The following is a 23,630-nucleotide window of genomic DNA, read 5'->3' on the forward strand; positions in this document are numbered from 1 at the left end:
AATTTACATTGCACACAATTTAGAAATAGGAGAAATTATCTCTCCCTTTCAATGCATATGTGCAGGCGGGTTTGCGGGCTATTTAATCTCAAATTGCCCCTACCAAAGTACTCTACTGATCCATTATTATCAAACTAGTAGACAGACAGAAGAATTATGTGATCCCTTACCCTTACACCATACAGTACATGGACTGTTGTTAGCCCTTATGCATTCCCAAAGATAATTATTATTCCAGAAAAGATTACCTTAGGCTTTCTGTACAAAATGGGTGGTGCACCAACAAAGTAAAATCTCGTTGGTGGTCACGCTCACATTCAAGGGGTACTGTAGTGGGCATGACAATATTTCATTATATAGCATGGTGTTCATGGTAGGTATATATGCGTGACCCTCACCTCACTCGAAGTTTAGAGCATACTGGACTGCTAATTGCATCTAAAATATGGTTGTAGGAGTGTACCGGCCAAGTATATAAAGATAATCATGTAAGAAAGTTGCTGGTAAGATATTTATGTGGAAGATTTTAGCTGGATATAGGCAATATGGTCTTAAATTTGTGTATCAATTGTATATTTATTATTAATTCCAAAAGAATTTAAAAAAATCAGAAATAAGTAAGTATGATCTTGCAAAATTAGCATAAGAAAATAGATTAACCGGTTTTGCTTTCAATCAATTTTGCATTATCGATCAGAAAAAAATAGGGCAATAAAATTTACCAAAGGGTATTGATGGCATTTAAAATTATATTTAGTTTTTATTTCACTGTATAGGCATTTATTTGTTACTTTTGTGGAAATTTCTTTTAGTGAGTTGTCACTGCAGATCATGCCAGGCTTAGGGCTTAGCTATAGCATTGATTATGTATAATCAATCAATAGGCTATAGGGTAAAGTATGAATCTTCTGTGGCTGTTATTGAAATGGTGCACCTCTGACCTACAACTAACTACAAGGTTGAGTTACGTCGGAAGGGCTAAAGGGTAATAATATTTGCGTGTACAATATCATCCGTATAAAAATGTAACGAGACATGTTTAATTAAAAAAAAAATGGGATACAGATTGAGAAGAAGGTAGGACTTGAGAATTGAGCCTGACTTACTGCGAAGATATTGAAACTTTCGATGTATATTTTAGTTGTGTCAATTATACAATTGATAAATTCAATGATTATACACACTAACATCATTGTATATTCTACCATAATCAATGGTTATTATTCTTTTGTCAGAAATGTTCGTTGCCGCACCCTGTGTAATTAACATTTCAAATTCAAAAGTTTCCAACACAAGCCACGTGACGCAAGCGCACTGTTTTGTACAGTGAGTGTTGTGTTTTGTTTTGTATAAGGTTACGGTACCTCCATTTTGATTTTAATTGTGCATGTTTGTGAACTGAAATTTTTTATTTTGCATTTTTAAAAAGGCGCTGCGAGCGTAGGTAATTAAAGTATGAAATTAAGCATAATTTAATTTCACCTACAAAATGAGCAAAAGGCGACGTACTAGCTCTATTGCTAGTAGGCAAGAAGAAGACTCCCTTGATAGCATAGAAGCATCATCAAGCATAGGTCCTTCTATGCGTAAGCGGTTCAAAAAACAAGACCCTGTAAGTGCCCCAACCTCATAACATACTTTATTATTTTCTCGTATCGTAGAGCGAATTATGTCAGCATTTGTACGAATCGATACGCAATTATAAAAAAGAAGATGGAACTCTTCTCTGTGATGCATTTATCCGTGTACCAAAGCGCAGACAAGAACCAGGATATTACGAAGTTGTAAATAATCCAATTGATCTATTAAAGGTTCAACAAAAATTAAAAACTGACGAATATGACGACATTGAAGATCTGCAAGCTGATATAGAATTAATTGTTAGTAACACTAAAGCGTTCTATAAGAAAAACTCTACGGAATATCGAGATGCCTGTGATCTCTGGGAATTGTTTTTAGTAAATAAGAATAGGTAAGCATCTTAAAAAGTTAGTTTGGGACTACTGATCGTGTAGGTAGATAATATTAGTGTTGAGATATTTGAGTAATTTAAATCAACAATGGTCATAATTGAGGGGTTATCCACTGGTATTTGTGTATGCCTCGATGTATGCTTTACAGGCAGTAGCTACCTACTTGTGTTGCTGTGCATTATTCAGCAGTATAGGTGGGTATAACAAGAAATACTGGGAATCTTTACAGCACTAATTACCAGTATCAGCATTACGGCTGACAGCACGTTTATTTGATGCAGTTAATAAAAATGCAAAATAAACTAATAATTTTTTAATGCAAAACAATGGGAATGTGGAGGGATATAGGTTCTTTCAGAAAAACTGGAGCTAAGATATTCACTGGCTGGGGCAAATATGTGCTAACCAGATCCCTCTGGTTAGTTTAATTGAATTTTACGTTAGTGTGCGCTTTTAGCTTTTTCGAATGAAACCATCTTTGCACCATTCTTTTTACAAAAAGTTCAGTTGCATTAAAAAATATATTTTTAAGAGTTAAAAATGTAGTTTTTTTGATGTTTTAAAAAATAAGCGCAATAAAGACATTTTTTTCAAATTGCGCTCTTGCAACGTTATTATTTGAGATAGGTCAATATAGTCATATGGTAATGCCTCAGATAATCTGCACCAATACCAACAGATTACTCAGTTCCTGCGGTTTATGTTGACGTTGGGTTGGAAAGAATTTCTTTCTAATTAAAAAATCACCGGACCGGCAATGGCAAAGAGGGCAGATGTGCTTAGCGAGTTTTGTGTTTACTTTGTTTACTGTAGTAAAAAACATCACTAATAATCTTCAAAATATTAGAAGGTACTTTTCGTAATTTCGTTCTGATTTATGTAAAAAATATTTTGAATCACGTTTCAGCAATGTTGTATTTGGGTCAGTAAAGCAAGGGTAGCATTGAACTTCGGGAGATACAACGCACTTGCCGCATTTTATTTGAAAATTAATAATATAATAAGGTTACATCAATTTACGTGATATATTTTTAACATTATTTTGGGAAAAAGCCAAATTACAGTCTTTCATGTAGTTAGAGATAGACAATAGAAATGAAATCCTTTTTATCAATCAATGTATTTTCAAGTATTTATTATACATCAAAATGTCTTAAATGTATCAGCTATGATATTGTATGAAATTTATATTTAGGTCATATTTTAAAAGATAAATTGAAAATTATTAGTTTGAAAGTTAAAAAAAGGAGAAAAATTGACGCTTACGTAAAATAAAAATTTTTTCTCTATTTTTCAATTATTCCAAAAAAGTTAGCCCAAATACTATTTTTGTTAACCAAAGCTGCTGTACCAACCCAACCCACTATACATTTACAAATATCCATGCCCGAACCCGGATTCGAACCAGGGACCCTTAGTACATTTCCCTACATTTTGGTTTTAATTTTTGCAATCATCCAGTAGAGATGTGAAAAAATGACATTGTGTATATCGTAAAGCTTTTTTGGAATTTTTGAAAATGGGACGAGAACATTTTTAATTTTAGGTTTAGGAATTAGTGGGGGGGGGGGGCCCCTGGAAATTTTTTTTTGGGAAAATCCCTGTAGTAGACTCGACCATCAACCAAGGTACTGGCGGGGTAGTGAAAATGCAGGACTACTGGAAAGTCATCAATAATAGTTATTTATTATTGACAAAGGGATATTTTAACCATCAAGGGAAAGATGTCATTCTGTTGGTGTAGTGCTCCATTTTTTAATTTGTAATTTCATTTTATATTTCGAAAAGAAAATATATCTACATTATTTGAACGTGTTTTATTACATTCGTATATGAAAGATGTTAATTCACGAGGTGGTTGGTTTCGTCGTGTATAATACTTTATCTTATAGCAAAAGCCATAGATATTATAAAATTTTTGAAAATTCTGTAGGTATTTAATTTAGACGTCTAAAATAGCAAGCTGAGGTTATCCCGTCGTTTCCATGGAAACAATATTGTATTCTGTTCTGAACTCCATTTTATATCGCGTACCGCGTCCTATTTTTAATCAGAATGCCCGATGTCATTGGATTGCACTGTGATTTGTTCCACTTTATCTACCCTTGGCGATCATTTCTATCTTTATGGTTGAAAAGATATTTTAGCCTACTCATTCAAACTTATTAAAATGACATTTTAATATCTGATATAAAATAAAAACACTTAAAGTGTACAAAGCAAGTGTTTCATCATAGGTACTGTTACAACTAATAAGAGGAATTTTAGAATCAAAAATTACAACTGTCAAAAAAAACCTTTAATTTTTTTACAAAATCCAAAGCACGAAGTACTAGATTTTTAAACGGCTAAATAATAGTCGTGCGCGAAACCGTCCAACATTGAAAAATAAATGTTCTAGTGCAGTACCAAACTGAAATAAGAAATATAAACAGTATACACTGCTACTGAGCATTCCTAGTTCAGAGTTCTTTGTTTTCAGAAGTACCCTGTCAAAATACGCCGCAAAATACTGGAGTGCTGGATTATAGAGGGCCTACTGTAATTATAAATAGGGATCCAGTGTACAGTTTAAGGTAGTGGATGACCCCTTGGTTACAGTTTACATTTTCAATTACTGTTTACGTCTACAGGGTCTCAAAGGACTCTTAGTACAATATTTTAAAATTTTTTGGGATTAACATTAACATGCTACCTTTATGTGAGACATTTTTTGCAATTGTTAGAAGTAATAATGTACTTTGCAGATTATTCGATTGCAAAGATGGAGATGAGGAGCCAAAAGGTAAAATAATTCTAAAAGTAGGAAAACTGGCTCGTAAAGCAGCCGCTGCTGCCGAACGCAAGGTGGAAACCGATCAGTCCGAAGATAACTCAGAGACCTCAACCAATCCGGATGAAGATATGAACCCCTATGAAGAACTTTTCACTTCTGTTATGACTGCGACGGATACAGACAATAGGCCTCTCCATACAGCTTTCCAATTATTACCGTCGAAGAAAAAATATCCCGAGTACTATGAGATCATTGAAACTCCTGTTGATTTACGGACGGTTGCTATTAAAATTCAAAATGGGGATTATACACACTTGAATGAGCTTGAAAAGGATCTTTTGATAATGACAAAAAATGCCTGTTTGTTTAACGAACCCGGATCACAAATTTATAAAGATGCAAAAACAATGAAGAAGGTGAGGGTGTGTTGTGTACTTGTAAATGAAACGTGTTTTTTGTAGATAATTAGCACTAGAAAGATTGACATTGAGCATGGAAAATTTACCGGCGTAGGTACTAAAACTAGCGAACGCATTCGCAATAAAAGGTTACGTGGGAGCACTACTTTGTCGGCCGTTACCGCAGCTTTGAGAGATGAAGAATCCGAGTCAGATGATCAAGAGGAGGTAATGGAGGAAGAGGTAACATTTGCATTGGGAATGTAGTGCTTTTAATTACATTTTGTAGCAGGAAACTGTTGACCCAATTGATTCCGATAACCCGCAATGGCAACTGTTTGATGCAGTACAAAATGTTACAAGCAGTTCCGGTATGCCATTGCATGAACCTTTTTGGAAATTACCGTCGCGGAAATTTTATCCCGATTATTATAAAGAAATTAAAAATCCTGTATCTTTAACCCAAATACGACGAAAGCTTATCAAGTGTTCGTACGGCACAGTAAGCGAAGTTGCTGGTGATTTGACAATTATGTTTGAAAATGCGAAGAAGTACAATTTACCATCCTCGAAATTATACAAAGTAAGTATCTGTGAGGTCAAGTAATTTGGAGAAGTTCCAACATTTTACTGTACATCCTGTTAATTTTAGACCAAAACAAGTTCCAAAGGTCAAAATAATGATTTAGTTTATAACAGTAATTATCTATGTTTATTTACTTAACTCCCTTAACAACGACCTCAGGGATTAATTTAGATTACTGTAAAAACTTTTCTCTGTTCAGCTTTTTTATTGGACCATACTATACTATTTCTCTTTTGCTTTATTTTATTTTATGAGAATAAATACGGAGATTTATGTCATAGAATCACACATCATTTAAGAGAATTGGAGGAGTTGATGATAAAGAATCTTTCCTAACGTATCCTGTACTAACGTAAGAAAGTTTTGTTCATGTCCCCATTCTACTAGTGTATTATTTCCTCATCAGTCTTTTTGCTGCTTTTTTTCTATTTACCGGTTTATAGTTCTTTTTCAACAAAGGGCAGAGTTCAGCCTTAGTGTAAAGAATAGAATAGTGAGACAACCTCCATGTACGTTTTGGAAACCGCTTATTTAAGAGTTATAGATGTCGCGCGCGTGTCAATATTACCATCCACTAAAGATTGTCTGTAAAAAAATACAGATTCTTTTCTCGAAATGATTACGCTACTCAACGCTAGTACTGTACAGAAATCTGCAACATGAATGATAAATAAACTACCGCTCTTTTACAGCAAGGTACACAGGACAATGAAGCTATTGTTCATGAGCACATGCGATGATGTCATCCAGTATAAGATTACAATAAATTCTGTATATACACATTTGATTATTTTTGTTCACAGACTTTTAATCTCCTTTCCTGTGAACTTGATAGTTGTAATTTTTCTAAAAACTGGTTAAAATATTTCCCATTCAAATCTATGAAAAATTTCGCCAAATGATCTGAAATACGAAATTCCGATGTCAGAAAAACAGAAATTTCCCGATTTCGGTTTTATTTTTTTCTGATGGCATTTGAATAGATACAAAAAAATAACAAGCACTTTGTCATTGCCAGTGTTAACAAAAACTATTTCGGTTTAAAAAAAATGCGCTTTATCTGCACAAGAGTTGTGCACAATTTATACTTGTTTGTATCTGTTCAAATAACATCAGAAAAAAAGGAAACGAAATTGGGAAATTTGGGTTTGTCCGGCATATCTTTGGAACCGGAAGTAATAGGAATTTTCTGGTTTTCTTTAAAGCATGATAAATACCTGGTTTGTGCAACTTTTCCTCAAATTGACTATCGTCATACCTTCTATAGTTTCGTAGATCTCTATGATAAACATTTTTATCTTGGACACAGTGTATACTGTAGGTTTCTTATCGTTTGTGTCTGTCCTTTTTACCGCGCCATAATTCGGAAACATGGGCGAATTTTTGAATTCCGTGTTCGGAAACAGTTAACTAAGGGCTACAGTTTGTCGACATTAAACAGACAAATCGGTTAGCTCATGTCAAAGCAAGCGCGTACGCTCGGGCTACAAGTACGATACTTATGGAGGTTTATTACCACCCGCACGTTAGTGAGGGAGGTATTGCATTGGGATAAAAAAAACTACCTCTACTTTTTTGACGGAAATACACCAGAAATCCGAATCAAACAAAATCTCAATGATGTCGGTCTGTCTGTCGGTTCCGGCTGTATTCCCATTTCTGACTAAGTCCGAGGTAAGAATTTCCTTAGATCAGTTTCGAGTATTCTGCCGGCTACTCCGAATTAGGTTTTCCTGCAGTTTGTAAGGTCGGGAACATATAAATAATAAGAAAACTATGCAAAATTTTTGCTTTTGAAACTGAGGAATACGAAAAAAATCCGTATGTAGAGACGTATAGTTCACGTAGAATTTAAGTTCTGTGTAAAATATGGGGTGTCCCTTCAATGGCACTAAAGTTTTTTGTGATAAAGATTTGCAACTATCTTTAAAATAGGAAAATGACTATTTTAAGAACTTTTTCGGTAGTTTTGTTCTGAGCAGAGTGCAGGATCGCAGGCATATACCGGGATGGTGACTTGAACAACGCACCATAGGAAATTCAATAGTAATTTCTTCATTTCTGATTATTGGCTTCCCTAATTATTTTAGAGATAAAGTCTATTTAGGGTTTTTGTAGAGAAAAAAATTAGGAATACATGCATACTATGGCTTTTAATTTTTTGAACTTTAAAACCAAGAAATTGGATAACTAAAAACTGGCGCTTTTAAGCAAATCAGTGGTGCCATGGTAGTTTTGCGATCAAACAAAGCTCACTGATGGCGCTAATGGGAAATGCAGGCGCTTTTGTTTGATTTCATAATTCCATGGCATTACAGACTTTATAAACGCGTCAGTTTTTGATTTTTAAATTTTTACTGTTTCTGAATTTATAAAATAGAAAACAATAGTATCTACAGATTCGCAATTTTTTTCTCTACAAGAAACCTAAATAGACTTTATTTCTAAAATAATTACGGGAGCCAATAATCGGAAATTAAAAAATTACCATTGAAGTTCCTATGGTGCGTTCGTCAAGTCACCACCCCGTATAATAAGATTGAGCTATGTATAAATAATATTGGAGTAAGTTGTGATTTCATATTTGGCAATTCTTATTTTTGTATTAATTTTTGGGGGAGCTAATTTAATGATTAAGTAATAAGACTGTAGGATTACTGATGATATTCAGAAGAAGTTCACCTTTGGCACAAAGAGAACCGCCCTGGAACCGCCTAAAGAAGACCCTCCTCAAAAAACTCGTTCTAAGGTTTTGTTTGAACTTTGTGGGAGGCATCCAGATGCATAACTCGAAATAAAATTGTCAAGTTCAGAAGAGCCTACAGCTATTAAATTGTTCGCACATTGTAAATTAAATAACACGAATGAATTTTTTTGCGTGCGTTCATCAAAAAATTCTGTATTATTGTTTCACTAATAATGAGTAGGTACCTAAATTACAGTCTGTATTCTGCGAATTTCCCACAACGTGACTACCTAGTACCACAGATTTAAACACTCTAAATCTGTGCTAGTACCTATGCTAGTACATAGCATATCTAGATGATTTTGCCACGTGTAGAACTATAAATTATTAATTGCTTACTTCTAAACGTTCATATATTCGGAGGAAAAACATAAAATACATGCGCCAAAAATACGAATTTGTGGCCAGTGAACTTTTAAACGTAGTTTTACTATAAGTACTTATATGAGAGCGTATGCGATTTAAGTAGTGTACCTAACATTTGAAATATTAAGGTAGGTTATTTAAACGATCTGTAGAATGTGATGACTCAGTTGACGTACTCGAGAATGTAATAACAAAGGAGCATTATTGTCGGGATGTTTGCATGGATTAATTTACCTCTTTATTTTTCTTACGCATAAAAATGAGATAAAAGGAGGTATAATATTCCTTCTGTAATTCGCTTTGCAAAACGCGCCATCTATTCTAGTGTAGCGCCAAGTGGCAATTTATTGTTAAGAGTTTGTAACATCGGTTACTTTTAAAATCCACGACTTCTGCGCCCCCCTTGCAGATTGCCGCGTCCAGAACTAAAAAATCTCGATGTCCAAATCGGTTACCTTTTTTTTCCGTAAGGTTGTTTCACTATTCTATTCTTACACTATGGTTCAGCTTATACTGAAAATTACTCAGTTCTCTTCCACTGAACCTATAGTGAATGTTTAAATGGCAACATAATTACTATAAAATTAGTATGAAAAAAATGAAACAAATATGCAACTATTATAAAACTTTACTGACAGTAAGTAAACTTTGTGTTCCAGGATGCAGTAAAGCTTCAAAAAGTGATGCAAATGAAAGTTCAAGAACTACTTGACATAGATCAGGTAACACACAGAGTCACTAACAAAAATCGAAAGGTATGCTACTGCACAGCTTTATGTGTTGCTTTATTATTTGAAGCATGTTCCTATTAGAGATTGTAATTTGTTTCGTAGTTACGTTATATTTTACAGGTAAAACAAATTTGAATGGTTACATGAACATGATTAGGTGTGGTGGTGTACCTTTTTTCGCATTTAACTTAGTTTTTCTTTAAATCGCACTCATCTCATGTTCTACTATTCTTTCATTTACTTTAGAACATTTTCGATAATCGATATTTTTGTAGGTGGTTTTCTTTTATCATTTTACAGTATTTTTGATTTGTATTTATTAAGCATAGCTGCTTATATATCATTTGTGCCATGCCGTTTTGTTTTTCCAATTTCGTTTATACTCGTAGGATACAGACAGTGATGCAGATAATGAAGACAAGGTAAGAAGGAAACCTGGCGTGAAATCAAAATTATTAATGGGCATATCACCGGGCCGGGGACGTCCGCCAAAGGACTCCGTTCCTCTAAAAAGGCGCTTGCATAATCTTGCGAAGTTTATGTTAGACTATGTGGTATGTTTTATTAATCATTTATTTAATTCAAGTTAATTTGTTCATGTTCAGTATACATTATGTAAAATTTTTCTCGTTAGTGTGAGGATGGCAGAAAACCGATGTTGGCATTCATGGAGAAACCGTCGAAAAAGTTATATCCTGATTATTACGAGGTGATTGCAGAACCGATTGACTTTTTGGAAATAGAGGGAAAAATAAGAGCCGAACAGTACTCCAATGAAAGCGATTTGGTTAAGGATTTTAAACTCATGTTTGCAAATTGTCGTCAATACAATGAAGAAAATTCAACGATTTATGACGATGCCAATTTACTCGAGCGGGTCTTGACTGAAAAAATTGGTCAACCCATTCCAGTGGTAGTCGAAAAACATGAGAGGAAAACTGTACCTCGAATGTACGCATCTTATTTTACACAATTGTTGTTTACCTGATTCCCATGTTGCAGAGCACGTCCACGCAAGATTCAAACCCCAACTGAGAAAAACTGTAGAACATTATATGAAACTATTCGAGATTATAAAGAACCAAAACTAAATCGCCAACTGTCACAAATATTTATGAAATTACCATCGAAACTAGTAGGGCTGTACTTTATAATAACTTGTTACTATGATCTATTTTTAGGATTATCCGGATTATTATGAAGTAATAAAAAGTCCGATTGATATGGAGAAAATTTCGCAGAGGGTTAAAGCAAATTATTACGAAACTTTAGACGATTTAGTGAACGACTTTAATGTTATGTTCGACAATGGATGCAAGTATAATGAACCTGATTCACAGATTTATAAAGACGCATTAATTCTGCAACGTGTCTGTTTGCAAACAAAATTGCAACTCAAAGAGGACGATGATACCGTTCCTGATGTTCCTGCAGCAATTCAAGATCTATTACTGAATCTTTTTACTAACGTGTATAACCATCAGGATGCGGAGGAACGCTGCTACTCGGATTCAATGGCCGAACTTCCTGAGCATGACGAAGTCGATGGAAAAAAGTAAGACCACTCCTGTGTTTTTTTTGTTCTATAGCGCTTTTTGTAGGGTTCGAGCACTTTCGTTGGACTTAATAAAAAGAAGACTGGATAAGGGTTTGTATAGGCGTTTAGATACGTTTCAAGATGATATGTTTGCATGTTTCGATCGCGCACGCCTCTTATCAAGGTCCGATTCGCAAGTTTTTGAAGACTCCATCGAATTACAATCATATTTCATAAAGCAACGCGATGAAATATGTAAACATGCAGATCTTCTTCAAACTCCCGCAGCCAATTACTCGTTAATGCACTTGAGAGCTTCAATTGAATCTACACGTCACGCAAAAATGATGCAGGAGTCCTTAGAGGAGGAGAGTGAAACGCGCAGTTCTGACGACTCCTTTATTCGTGATCCTAACAGTAATGTGGGCGATTCGATGACTGTAAATCAGCAAACATTTAAAGTTGGTGAATATGTTTATATGGACTCCAAGGAGAAGGGCGTCGATCCACACATTTTATTCATAGAAAGATTGTGGACTAATAATGAAGGTCAAAAGATGCTGTATGGCAATTATTATTTAAGGCCTATAGAAACTTACCATGTGACAACGCGTAAATTTTTGGAAAAGGAGGTTTTTAAATCCGACACTCATATTGCCGTTCCATTAGAGGAGGTTCGAGAGAGGTGTTGCATAATGAATATCAAACATTATTTCACAATGAGACCTGAAGGTTCTTCATCGCAACTAGTTCAAACCCATTTTAAAAACTTTTATTTGTAGGGTTTGACGAAAAGGACGTATACGTTTGCGAGTCTCGGTATAGTACCAAAACTAGAAGCTTCAAAAAAATGAAGATATTCCCAGAAAATAATGAAATTACTCTTATTCCGCGTGAAGTTCCTTTGGAACCCAAAAGAGTTATGTCCGTATTTCGAGAAAGGGTAGAGAAGCATAAGGACGAACTGGCAGAGTTACAGGAACAGGAAAAGCTACTAGAAAAGGAAAAGCCGGTAAGTTGAAATGTAGGTGGAGCTTAGGTAGGTAAATTTTTTTTTAGAATGTTGTCGCATTCGCCAGCATGGAGGTTGATGATGGAAATACTTACTATGAACAGTACAACACAATTTGTAGTGGGGTGGTTAAAACCGGTGACTTTGTCTATGTCGCAGCTGATGGTGGCCGACAGACAATTGCCCAGATTGATACTATTTGGGATACAAAAGAGTAAGTGTGTACAAGTTCTAAACATATCCTGCCTAAATTTGAAATCAAAAAGTGACACGTGAGAAAACATCTAAGGCAGGGTCCTTTTACTTTAGTTGTAAACAACGCTATGACTTGGAAGTACCATTAGGAAGGAACGTAAAATAAAACACCGAAATAAATAATCGTTATTATTATCAGGATTGTGAAATTTAGTCGAAATAAATTATATTGCAAGAAAACTTTGGAAATGGTAGTTCATCGAATAAAAAAAGAAATAGACTGGGAAAAAAAGAACTTCCCAAGAAAAAACCAGCCCACAAATAAATATTAAATTGTGTAGCAAAATTAATTGTTTGTAATAATGTGAATGCAACATAAAATGATAACAATGTTAACAAGATATGTAGCGTACACGTTAAAAACAAGTTTTTGGAACAATGGGTCAGGTCAGCAGGTCACCAAGCTCCTGAGAAAGAGTGAAATGCACAGAATGTGTTCATCTTTGGTGCTATAAAATCCTTCTGTTAAGAGCAAGATGGAAAATTACATGGCCTTGTAGGGCAAATTCAATGTTATTACAAAATATGTGGAAATCACTGAATCACAACTGATATATCACACATAGATTCTAAACCGAAGAGTTTTTATTAGTCTAATCTCGCCCCCGAGATATATCACTCGCACGTCGTTCGGGGTCTACAGTTGATTGTCAAGATCAGTCCTCAAAATTGATTCGCCAGTTGGAATTATATCAAAATTATTTCGCATATTTTCCGGAAATTTTCTGCGCTTGGCGGCATCGTACGTCTCCAGATTTTTTATTTTCTCTCTGTGAATACTCTCTTTCGACCCCTGATTCTCGAGATATTCACACTTAAAGTAGATATGTCTTGTCCAGATGTTCCAATCGTCCTCTCTGAATAATATCCCCCATGGCATTTCGTTCTGTGTCTATCTGTACATTGCATTCTCACTTTGTGAGTACTCTTAGGTTCTCAAGATATGAGGAATTATAACTGATCTTGATCAGGAGTCTGAGAGGATAAGTTATGAGGAATTATAACACATAGTTGACCCTTACTTAAAAGTTGAACGAACGAAGAAAATTAAACTGTGGCACATTTTCTTTATTTCACTCATCCGGAAAGTACGTTCTGTTTTAAATTAAGTTTTGGTTATTTGCGACATTTTTAACTAACTTCAATTGGATGACTCACTAGTAGGCGGGGGACACTTTCTGACCTGAAGGATCAATCTTCAAACGAGTATAACTTTTCTTGAAAAGTGATTTTTAAAAACTGTTCGACAGTTTTATTCCATCACTCATCAAGTATGTACACAACAAATTTGGTGGAATTCTCTGCATTTTCGTTGTCCGGCCAAGAATTGCAGTGGAATTTTTTTTTTAATTTTCAAAAACTTTCAGTCTCGTGATTTTCATTTTGAAAAATCCCCAGATATCAAATTTCGTCGAAATCGGAATTATTGTTCCCAACCCTGTTTAGCGGTGCGCCCTTTCGTTGTAGGAACTTATATGTCACACCTTGTATAATAGTGTATTTATTATTGGTTTTATAATTGTTCTCCGTCTTTGGGAGAGTGGTTTTTCTCATGATATCTTGAAAACTTTTTTGTATTTCATTGGTCTATTACATCTGAATTAGGTATGTTTACATAGTATATCCAATTGATGCAACAGAGTAAGTATGTGGGAAACCATACGAACAGTGCTGCATTGTGGTTGGTAGACGGTAGCTGGTAGACATAGAGGATTCTTGGTGTAATGAGTATACTAACCACAATGTACTACTGTTCGTATGGTTTAGTACATACTTATTCTGTTCTATCGATTGTAGATACTAGGTAAACCTACCTAATTCAGATGTAATATACCTATGCCGTGTGTGAAAACGTCCGTTATGAGAAGATAGATTCGCAAGTTACAGCATGCAGGCTTACTTTCACTTGAGAGTAGTGGTTAGAGGATGACCACCCTTCTGCTAGTCATTACTCATATACCAGCTCTTGGAAATTACACCCGGTCATGAATCAAAGGTGTATTTAACTCAACCACCTAGTTAGGCTGACAGAAGTAGTGTCTTGAGATTAGCACTTCAGGTTGTCTGTGTCAAGTTAGTAGAAGATTGTGGAAATTACATTTTTATTCTACCTGATCTGTCAGATAAGCTAGTGCTGGAGTTTCTTCAGCATACTTATGAAAGTTTAAACATATATCACGTTTGCAACTAAACTTGTAATACATTTATCAAAATTGAAAATTATAGCACATTTTTTGTGCTAGAGTATAAGGTACACTTTTTTTTTACAGTGGAAAATGTTACTTTCGTGGGCCATGGTTTGTTACACCTCCAGAGATACCTCACTCACCAAACAGACTATTTTATAAACAAGAAGTATTTCTATCTAGTCTTGAAGACACAAATCCCCTCGTTAGTATTGTGGGCAAATGTTGTGTATTAGACTATAACGACTATATCTCTTGTAAGTGTTATCTTTGCGTCAAAATTAGGTGGACTAACACATTTCACCTTAGGTCGTATTACAGAAATTGCAGAAAGCGATGTTTACATCTGCACATCGATGTATGATGAAATAAATAGACAAGTTCGTAGACTACCCCCAGATGGATTAAAACGTTTTTTGCACAGCAGCGCCGTTACAGAGGATGAAATTTATTATTTCCCAAAACTGATTAATCCCCCGAAGGTATTTATTGTTGCATCCCACAGTAATAGTATTGCTTCTTGCTTTTTGTTTATAATATTGCATTTAACCATTACACTTTCATACTAAACTCAAATAGTAATTAATATGGAAGTAGACTAGTCAATTGAGAATTGATCGAGTTTTGATTGAACATAATTGTGAGCTTCATTATATTTGTGTTTGCATGTTGTAAAACATCTGAGATTATATCGGTAATAGTGAACTGTACATATTCTTATAATTTGGGTTACACTTATGGAGTAATTTAAATACATTTTCCTCTTGTTTAGTTGAGCTGCTTGAAGAGTCTTCTCATTTGGCGTTTAGTGCAAGTGAATTATTTTTTCTTCTTTGACAGAGCAAAATTTTGTAGTAGCTGTATAAATTGGTAGTTAGTGTACTGTTTGCACGTGTGTGATATTATGCTAACTGTGTGTCTGGTATGAAACTGCTGTGTTACAGGTGGGCAGCGATGTTGCCCAATTACAACCTGATATCATCAAACCGCAAAACTCTTCTGTAATTGAAGTTGTGAGTAATTTTTTTATACTACTTATTTAAAAGAGGAGCTTCATTAGTTACACTAATGGGTGGAATAATGGAGGTACGATAAATTTGTAATGTGACAAATTGGGTTTCTCTTGAGCATTTTTCACAGTACCTGTGATCACTTTACCATTTAGTCCCATGCACAGCAACAGGTACCGTCATGCAATAATGTCTTGTTTTTTCTGTGCATACACATACAATTTTCTTTGTTCTTAAGCATATTTTTCTGATGAGGAGTGCTACGTCACAAACTTAGGAACCTAGCTATCCAAAATTTTTATACTGAGAAAAACCGTAAATATGAAACCAATTGAACTACATGAATTTGATTAACGTAGTTCTTACCATATAAATAAAATAAATTTTTGCGGTCGCCATCTCTGAATATATTTTCTAATCAAACTGTGTTATTAAGCGGCAGAACAACGTGAGTCGATGGTGTCAATCTGTCCGTGAAGATGATAACGGTCAAATCCAATGATCCCTTAGAGTCACACCTAGGTGCCCTGCCGCTATTATAGATCCTCTTTAGGGGTTTATTATTATTTATTATCATAATATGTAATTTGATTTTTCATTTTTTTCAGGTATATAACTGTAAGTTATAACGTAACTGTAATCACTTCTGGCGGTTTATAACATATTCAGTAGGTTCTAAACAATGATCCAAATTCACCGGCATCATAATAATGTTAATATACACTTACAATCAACCAATATTGTTTCTCCAAAAATATTTAAATAAAATACAATTTACTTTCCAATGAAATATAGAAACGTTTTCAGTTATGTAATGTGTATTGGTTTTATATGACATTAAAACATTTTCCTCATAAATAACATGTCTTATCTGTACCAACCAGATGCGTTATCTACAACAGCTAAATCAAGCACATTTTTATCCATATTCCAACATTACATTCTTGGGTCATTTACAATTCATATTCAAAGAAAACTTTAAATGTTTTAGTACCTATGAAAACAAAAGCAGCACTCTCAACCTTATTTCACGACATATTACAAAAGTACACCAGCAGAACTGATACCACCCTTGGTTATTATGTCAATATTTCTGTGATGTGTATTTGAAACTCTTCTGAAGAAATAAGCCTTGACTTGTTTCCGTAAACTACAAATTAATTTTTGGTGAAGTTAATTTATTGTGTCTCCATTGTATTTGTTAACATATACATGTATCATTTCACCTACATTTTGAATCATTTTCGTCATGCAGTAGATAATGTGTTTTGGGTGCTATGTTTAAAGCTTTATTTTGCTGCCTTTATAGCTTACTCGAATAAACAAATTCGGAGTTATTTTAGGAGAGTTTGCCCACGGCTAAAATGACAGAAATGGAAGTGTTAATTGAAGATTCACTAGACGGAGGACCACCCTCGGTAGGTTCAGGTGAAATACCGACCACGGTTACGTCCGCACCCTCAAACGTTACAACGCCGTCAACGTCTTCTGCAAAAAAGGTAAGATGCCTAATATTACAACAAGCTATGTGCATGTGGTGTGTGTGTAAGCGACCTGTAGATATTGTTGTATTTTGTTTCGTTACTTTATTTTTAATTCTTTTTGTTTTATTGTGTATTATTGTATTTTTGATAATAAATTATTCCATGGGTGTAAAACTAGAGTGCTGATTTAACAATTTTTAGCCAAGCAATTTGTTTTAATCAACCAACAGCGTGATTGTTGCAATTGCCAGCTTGTTTACATAACAGCAGTCTTTGTTCTACTGAGATACAGTATAAATGAATGTAATTTTCATTGTTTCCTATATAATCTAATTAGGTTCTTTTATAATCAGAAAAACTCTTGGTCTATATACGCTTGAATGTTGTGACATACTGGGTAGAATTTTCTTCATACTTGGTTTGGGGATATGCCGCTTCTTCTTCGTCAGCATAGTGCATAAACATTAGACTAAATTACCTTTTACTTTGAAAGAACTTGTGGGATTTCACTATGTTTCAAAAAGTCAATATTCTTGATCCATTCTAATTGACTTTCTGAATCTAGTTTAGCATTGGAGTAAGACACAATTTGTTGATGGGTTTACTAACATTAAAAGTGGTTATAAAGAAAACTACAACATTTTGCAATAAATAACCTATTGAAGTCAGAATAACGAAAAGTAAAACCCCTTCTCACCTACAGAAGTCTAACAAGAATAAAATAGTGACGGGGTACATTCTATATTCTCGTGATGTTCGGAAACGAGTGGTACAAAATAATCCTGAATCTAATTTTGGGGGCATCAGTAGGATAGTAGGTAATGAATGGCGCTCATTACCCGCAAGTGAAAAACAAACATGGGAGGAAAAGGCTTCAAAACGAAATGAAGAAATCAAGGCTATACTTCGTGCGGAAGGACGTTTAAGTCCTCCACCTCCACCTGCTCCTGCTCCTGCCGCTCCGTCTGCTCCTCCTGCAGACTATGTGAGTTTAATTTGCATAATTAAGGATACATTGATGAGTGTTTATGGTAACGCATGATGTGTAGCATCCATGTTTTTAAAATTATCTTTTGGTTTTTTTTGTTAACTTTTTTTAATTTTTGATTAAAGAACGCTTTAGATATTAACTCTTAAGGTTTATTGTAGTTTACATTCAGATGATTATCTTGTTCCAGATTTATGAATGTATGTGGGATACTTGTGACTATCAATTTGAGGAAATTTCTGATTGTATTGAGCATTGTGTTAAGGATAAAGAATCACAGGGACATGTACAAAGTTATTTTCATGCAAATCCTGATGCGGAATTAAATTGTCAGTGGAGAAATTGCGGCAGACATAATAAGAAAAATGTACAACCGTTTCCAAATATATCACGTTTGATTAGACATGTTCGTGATATGCACATTAATAAGGGAAACGGTCGTGTGGTGCCCCCAGCGGAACGTAGCAGGTATATTTAACTTATATTGAGTTCAGGTTACAATATATCACATTGTTTGATTTAATACAATTTTTTAAATGTTGTGTAAGAAGATAAGTAAGCTATATTATTTCATGTAGAAACTTCAAGCCTTCAAGCAAACCAGCACCTATTGCTCGATCAGTGCCTTCCACTACTTCCAATACTCGTGAGTGCATTTTGGGATTTATTAAGTGCTTTTTTTCTTGATTGCTGATACTAATACATTTTTTGTGCCCAAATTTTCAATTTCATCATGCAACAATTATTATTTTATTATCTGCAATCAAGAACTTTTCATGATCATTCATATTTTGCACAATTAATAAATCATCTTCTTTTAACGCATTCCGACAACAGCAGTTAGTAATACGTTTAACTTGACATCTAACACATGCACCATATCTACTAATGCTACAGGTAAATCATTTCTCATTATAGGTTTTTCTTGAATTGTATATCAATATTTTAAAATTGCAAAATTTTAGCAACTGTTTCATCTACTGTAGCCGTTACTCAGAAGCCTCAAGAACCGATGTTTATTACTGTACCTCCGAGACCACAACGTGTTCTGCATTCTGAAGCATACATTAAGTAATAAGTGGTCTTAGAATTTCTTCAAATAAAGTGTGTGGGTTTTAGGTATATAGAAGGCCTGCAGTCAGATAACAAGTATATAACATCTTGGGAAAAAACTTTAAACGCCACTCAGGAAACTGTGACTAATCCTGATCCCGAAAAAATTAACAATGTTGCAACATGGTTGGGAAAAAAATACAATCAACAGGAGGACGTGGTCAATGCTTTGTGGGAATTAAGAAATCAACTATTGCGGGATTCTCTTGGGTTAAGTAAACATTATTAGCATTTTGCCTAAATTTAAGGAATTTATTTTACGTTTTTTTATTATTAAATGTAGTAATTGTAAGCAATAAAAGTTAATTTGAAGTTATTTTTTATTAGTCTTCAGTTACCGGAAGAACTTTTACAAAAGAAAGCAGCTACAAGTAAGTCCTGTTGGGAGAGTTGCTTTTCAACCAAATTTTCGAACAGAATATTTTACGGTTGTATTTTCTAAAAGGAAATAAGGAGAGATCAGAATTCCAACGTGATACAAATCGCAGGAATTAATTTGTTTCATCTCCTTGAAACAGTGTTTTTTTTCTTTGTCCTACATTCAAATGGGCCATAATGGGGTCATCCCGCCTTCATTTTTTATTTCTGATCCACAAAGTACATTAAAAATAAAAAGACCCGTGTGTCCTCAATTTTTATTTGCGAGTAAAATAAACCCAAAATTAATTATTGAAAAGCTGTGTTTTTAGTCCGAATTTGAAACGCTTCAGACTAAATACGTCACAAACCTACAACCAATCACGTAGAAGTGAGCTGGCAACCTTACGCGAGGGTCTGACGTTTGTCACATTTGACGTTTTGAGAGGGATGTTTAACTGAATCTAGCACGAAAGTGACAAGTGCCTGTGACAGATGACGCAAGTTATAAATGCCATTCTCCTGCAATATTGCCAAGTCGTTATGTCATCTGAATGGTTCTAGGAGCTGATTGGTCGGGCTTATTACGTCACAGAGCCCGCCACAATCATATCGTTTTGAATAAACCTTTAAAACCGCACATGTTCCTTATTTTTTTGCTAATCAGCCTCTATTTTTAAATAAACTTTTACTGTCCAAAAAAATGTTTTATGGTTTCAGGTACACGCTTATTACATTAGAACTGCGGAATTCAACTACACTGTAAACCCCCATTTACAACAAGTTAAAAAGTAATCGTAAACGATTTACATAAAGCGCATTTCCACTTGCATTCATTTCCCATTTGTAAGATGCAACTTCTATTAAAATCGTAAAAATCCGGCTACAAATATGAAAGATAGCGTTGCACATGGGCAATCCATTTTTGACGTGCTACTTCAATTTCAGTTTATGAGAAGAATTTCATTTCAATGCTTTTCTAAATAAGATATTGAATTTCATGCAATTCAGTTCATAACTAACGGAGATGTAAAAGCGATCGGACATTTCTAAACAAAGTTATCGTTCACACGGACAGATAGATGGACAGACAGACAAAGGAACAGACGGACAGTCCAATAGGCAGACGACAGATAGCAATGCAAAATTATAAACGATCTCTAGGATCGTTAATAAACGGCAAAAGTGTAAAATTATGGAACATGTAAAAAACGGTTTTTTGTTTTTTTTACAATAAGTATAACTTTTTTTGTAAGCGGTACAGAAAAAATTCCTTCCTTGGTACAAGACTCGACACCATAATGAACCAAATAGCGGAAAAAGTAGAACAATAGCTCTTAAGATAAAGAACTAGTAGCGTCGCAAAACGAGCGGACAGACGGACAAAGTGGCCACAATAGCGCATTTTTTTATAATTTTTGTGGAAATGCGCTAATATAAGTGCCAAAGATTATGCTATACGAGGGAAGTTAATGATCCATTGTATAATAGTATAGATTATTATTATGTAAAAAGTATCAAGTTACTTGTGTCTTGATGTTGTCATAATAATGTAATGACTTGCAGAAATAAATTATATTTAATTACAATACTTACAAGTAATACATGGTGTCAGGTAGCCAGTGAACCTGCGTAGTGAAGGCGTATAGGTATATGAATAGTAATTTTCAAGCTTGATTTTAGTCTGGGATTTTGCTTGACCTTGATAAAAAGTGCCGTTTATAGTGCCAAAATGGAAAATTATTTCAAACCACCCGACCCGCTTGTCTTAGATGGAAATATATCTGAGAATTGGAAGAGGTTTTCTCAGAAGTTTACGTTGTTTTCAAAGGCAACAAACCTAGACAGTAAAGATGAGGATGTGCAGATCGCATGTTTTTTGTCGTTAATTGGAGATGACGGACTGGATTTGTTTAATAGTTTTACGTTTGAGGCAGGCAAAGAAAAGATCCTAGCGGAAATCCAGAAGAAATTTGATGATCAGTGTGCGCCACAGCGAAATGTCATATTTGAAAGGGCAAAATTTAACACAATATGTCAAAAGGAGGGACAATCGTTTGATAGTTTTTTGACGGAACTTAGGAAAGCTGTCAAAACTACCGGATATAAAGATCAGGATGAAATGATTCGTGATAGAATTGTTATAGGATTGAGAGAGACGTCTAGTAAGGAGAGATTAATGCAAGTAGCTGACCTTACGTTAACAAAAGCAATTAATTTCTGTAGAGCGACAGAAACGAGCAAAGATCAAGTGAAAATCCTAGATAATGAAACTAAAGTAGATGCTGTACGAGCCACTACTACTTTAGGTAATCAGAAGAAAACGTGTAAAATGTGTGGATACTGGCACAAATTTCCCAATAGGTGTTCAGCTATAGGAAAAACATGTGCCAAATGTCAAGGCCGCGATCATTTCGCCAAAGTGTGTTCTAGTATGAGTGGAAAAAGGGATCCTGATCCTCCCACAAGTAAGAAATATAAGAAGAGAGTACATAATGTGTTGAAGGAAATTGAACAGAAGAATACAGAATCCGATATCAGTAGTGAAACCAGTAGCGAATTTGAGTTCTACGTAAGCTCAGTGTCTGGAAGGAAATCAGAACACCAGAACTCCGAAACAATGTGGACGAAAGAAGTGCTAGTTAATGGACAACCTGTTGTTTTTAAATTAGATACTGGGGCAGAGGTAAGCACATTACCTTTAAGTATTCTGAAGAAAGTTGCACCAAATTCCGTAATTAAGAAGAGTAATATTACGTTAATGTCATATGGCGACCCGAACTTTAAATTGAAAACTTTAGGTGAAGTTCAACTAGATTGTGTTGTAAAAAACTGTCACCAACAAGTAACATTTATAGTGGTGAAGGCTGCAGATCAAATTCCTCTTCTGGGAGTGCAAGAATGTTCAGACTTACAGTTACTAAAAAGACTAGATTCAGTAACAAATCAAAAGTTGTTTAGATCTATAGATGATGTGATTAGTAAGTATAAGCATGTTTTTGAAGGGTTAGGAAAGTTTCCTACACAACATCACATAACTTTGAAAGAAAATGCTAAGCCTAAAATAAATGCAATTAGGCGTGTCCCACATATTTTGTTAAAACCACTACAGAATAAGTTGTGTGATCTTGTGTCCAAGGGTATTATTGAAAAGGTTGATAAACCATCACAATGGGTACATCCGTTGGTGATTGTTGAAAAAACAAATGGTGACCTAAGATTGTGTCTTGACCCCAGGGACTTGAATCAGGCTATCCAGAGGGAACATTTTTTGATTCCTTCTTGTGATGACATTGCTGTAAACTTATCTAAAAAGAATGTCTTTACCGTACTAGATATGAAAGACGGTTATTGGCAAATTGAGCTAGATAACGATAGTTCTGATTTAATGACCTTTGGTACTCCTTTTGGGAGATACAAATTTAAGAGACTAGCATTTGGGCTGTGTTCAGCACCTGAGGTATTTCAAAAAAAAATATTGAGGTTTTTGGTGACTTACCCGGAGTGGGTTTATATTTTGATGATTTGATTGTTACTGGATCCACAGAAGCTGAACACGACCAAAATTTGAAGGGTGTTTTGGAAAGAGCATCTCAATATAATATAAAATTCAACAAAAGCAAAATACAGTTCAAAAAGGAGAGTATCAAATTTATGGGACAGATTTTTTCAAAGAAAGGCATAGAAACAAACAAAAAATACATTGAAGCAATTTTAAAAATGCCTCTTCCACAGTGCAAGGCTGATGTTTTAAGATTCTTAGGGATGGTAAAATACGTGGAAAAATTTATACCTAATCTTTCCAAATTGACTGCTCCTTTGAGAAATTTGACCAGAAATGATGTAACTTTTGAATGGAAAGATGAGCATAAAAATTCTTTCAATAATTTATTATATTTGCTCACTAGCGCTCCTGTGTTGTGCTATTTTAATTCACAATATCCAATCGAAATTGAAACTGATGCATCTAAAGATGGGCTGGGAGCCTGTCTATTGCAACAAGGTAGGCCAATAGCGTTTGCGTCTCGCAGCTTGACAAAAACTGAGCAAGCTTACGCTCAAATTGAAAAAGAGACTCTGGCTATTCTTTTTGCTGTAAAAAAATTTCATTA

General features: G+C 34.7%; 1 protein-coding gene across 7 annotated transcripts; it reads left to right on the forward strand.

Annotated features, from left to right (window-relative positions):
• The first annotated feature begins 1,334 nt into the window (after nucleotides 1–1,334).
• LOC116165088 (protein polybromo-1) lies at nucleotides 1,335–19,473 on the forward strand. 7 transcript variants are annotated; one of them, XM_031479374.1, is made up of 23 exons: nucleotides 1,335–1,612; nucleotides 1,662–1,972; nucleotides 4,721–5,165; nucleotides 5,211–5,390; nucleotides 5,437–5,730; nucleotides 9,505–9,600; nucleotides 9,966–10,130; nucleotides 10,211–10,527; nucleotides 10,579–10,711; nucleotides 10,758–11,131; nucleotides 11,178–11,845; nucleotides 11,896–12,125; nucleotides 12,173–12,339; nucleotides 14,651–14,823; nucleotides 14,876–15,048; nucleotides 15,511–15,579; nucleotides 16,920–17,075; nucleotides 17,764–18,045; nucleotides 18,239–18,516; nucleotides 18,627–18,694; nucleotides 18,886–18,945; nucleotides 19,014–19,119; nucleotides 19,168–19,473. In XM_031479374.1, the coding sequence occupies exons 1-23, from the start codon at nucleotides 1,490–1,492 to the stop codon at nucleotides 19,388–19,390; spliced, it is 5,091 nt and encodes a 1,696-aa protein (XP_031335234.1). In that variant the 5' UTR covers nucleotides 1,335–1,489; the 3' UTR covers nucleotides 19,391–19,473. The 7 variants fall into 7 exon arrangements, with proteins under 7 accessions (XP_031335234.1, XP_031335237.1, XP_031335235.1 ...); XM_031479377.1 differs by having other exon boundaries at nucleotides 9,505–9,567; XM_031479375.1 differs by having other exon boundaries at nucleotides 5,440–5,730.
• Nucleotides 19,474–23,630: the final 4,157 nt, after the last annotated feature.

This window comes from Photinus pyralis, unplaced genomic scaffold, assembly GCF_008802855.1.
Source record: "Photinus pyralis isolate 1611_PpyrPB1 unplaced genomic scaffold, Ppyr1.3 Ppyr1.4_LG2, whole genome shotgun sequence".
NCBI lineage: Eukaryota > Metazoa > Arthropoda > Insecta > Coleoptera > Lampyridae > Photinus > Photinus pyralis.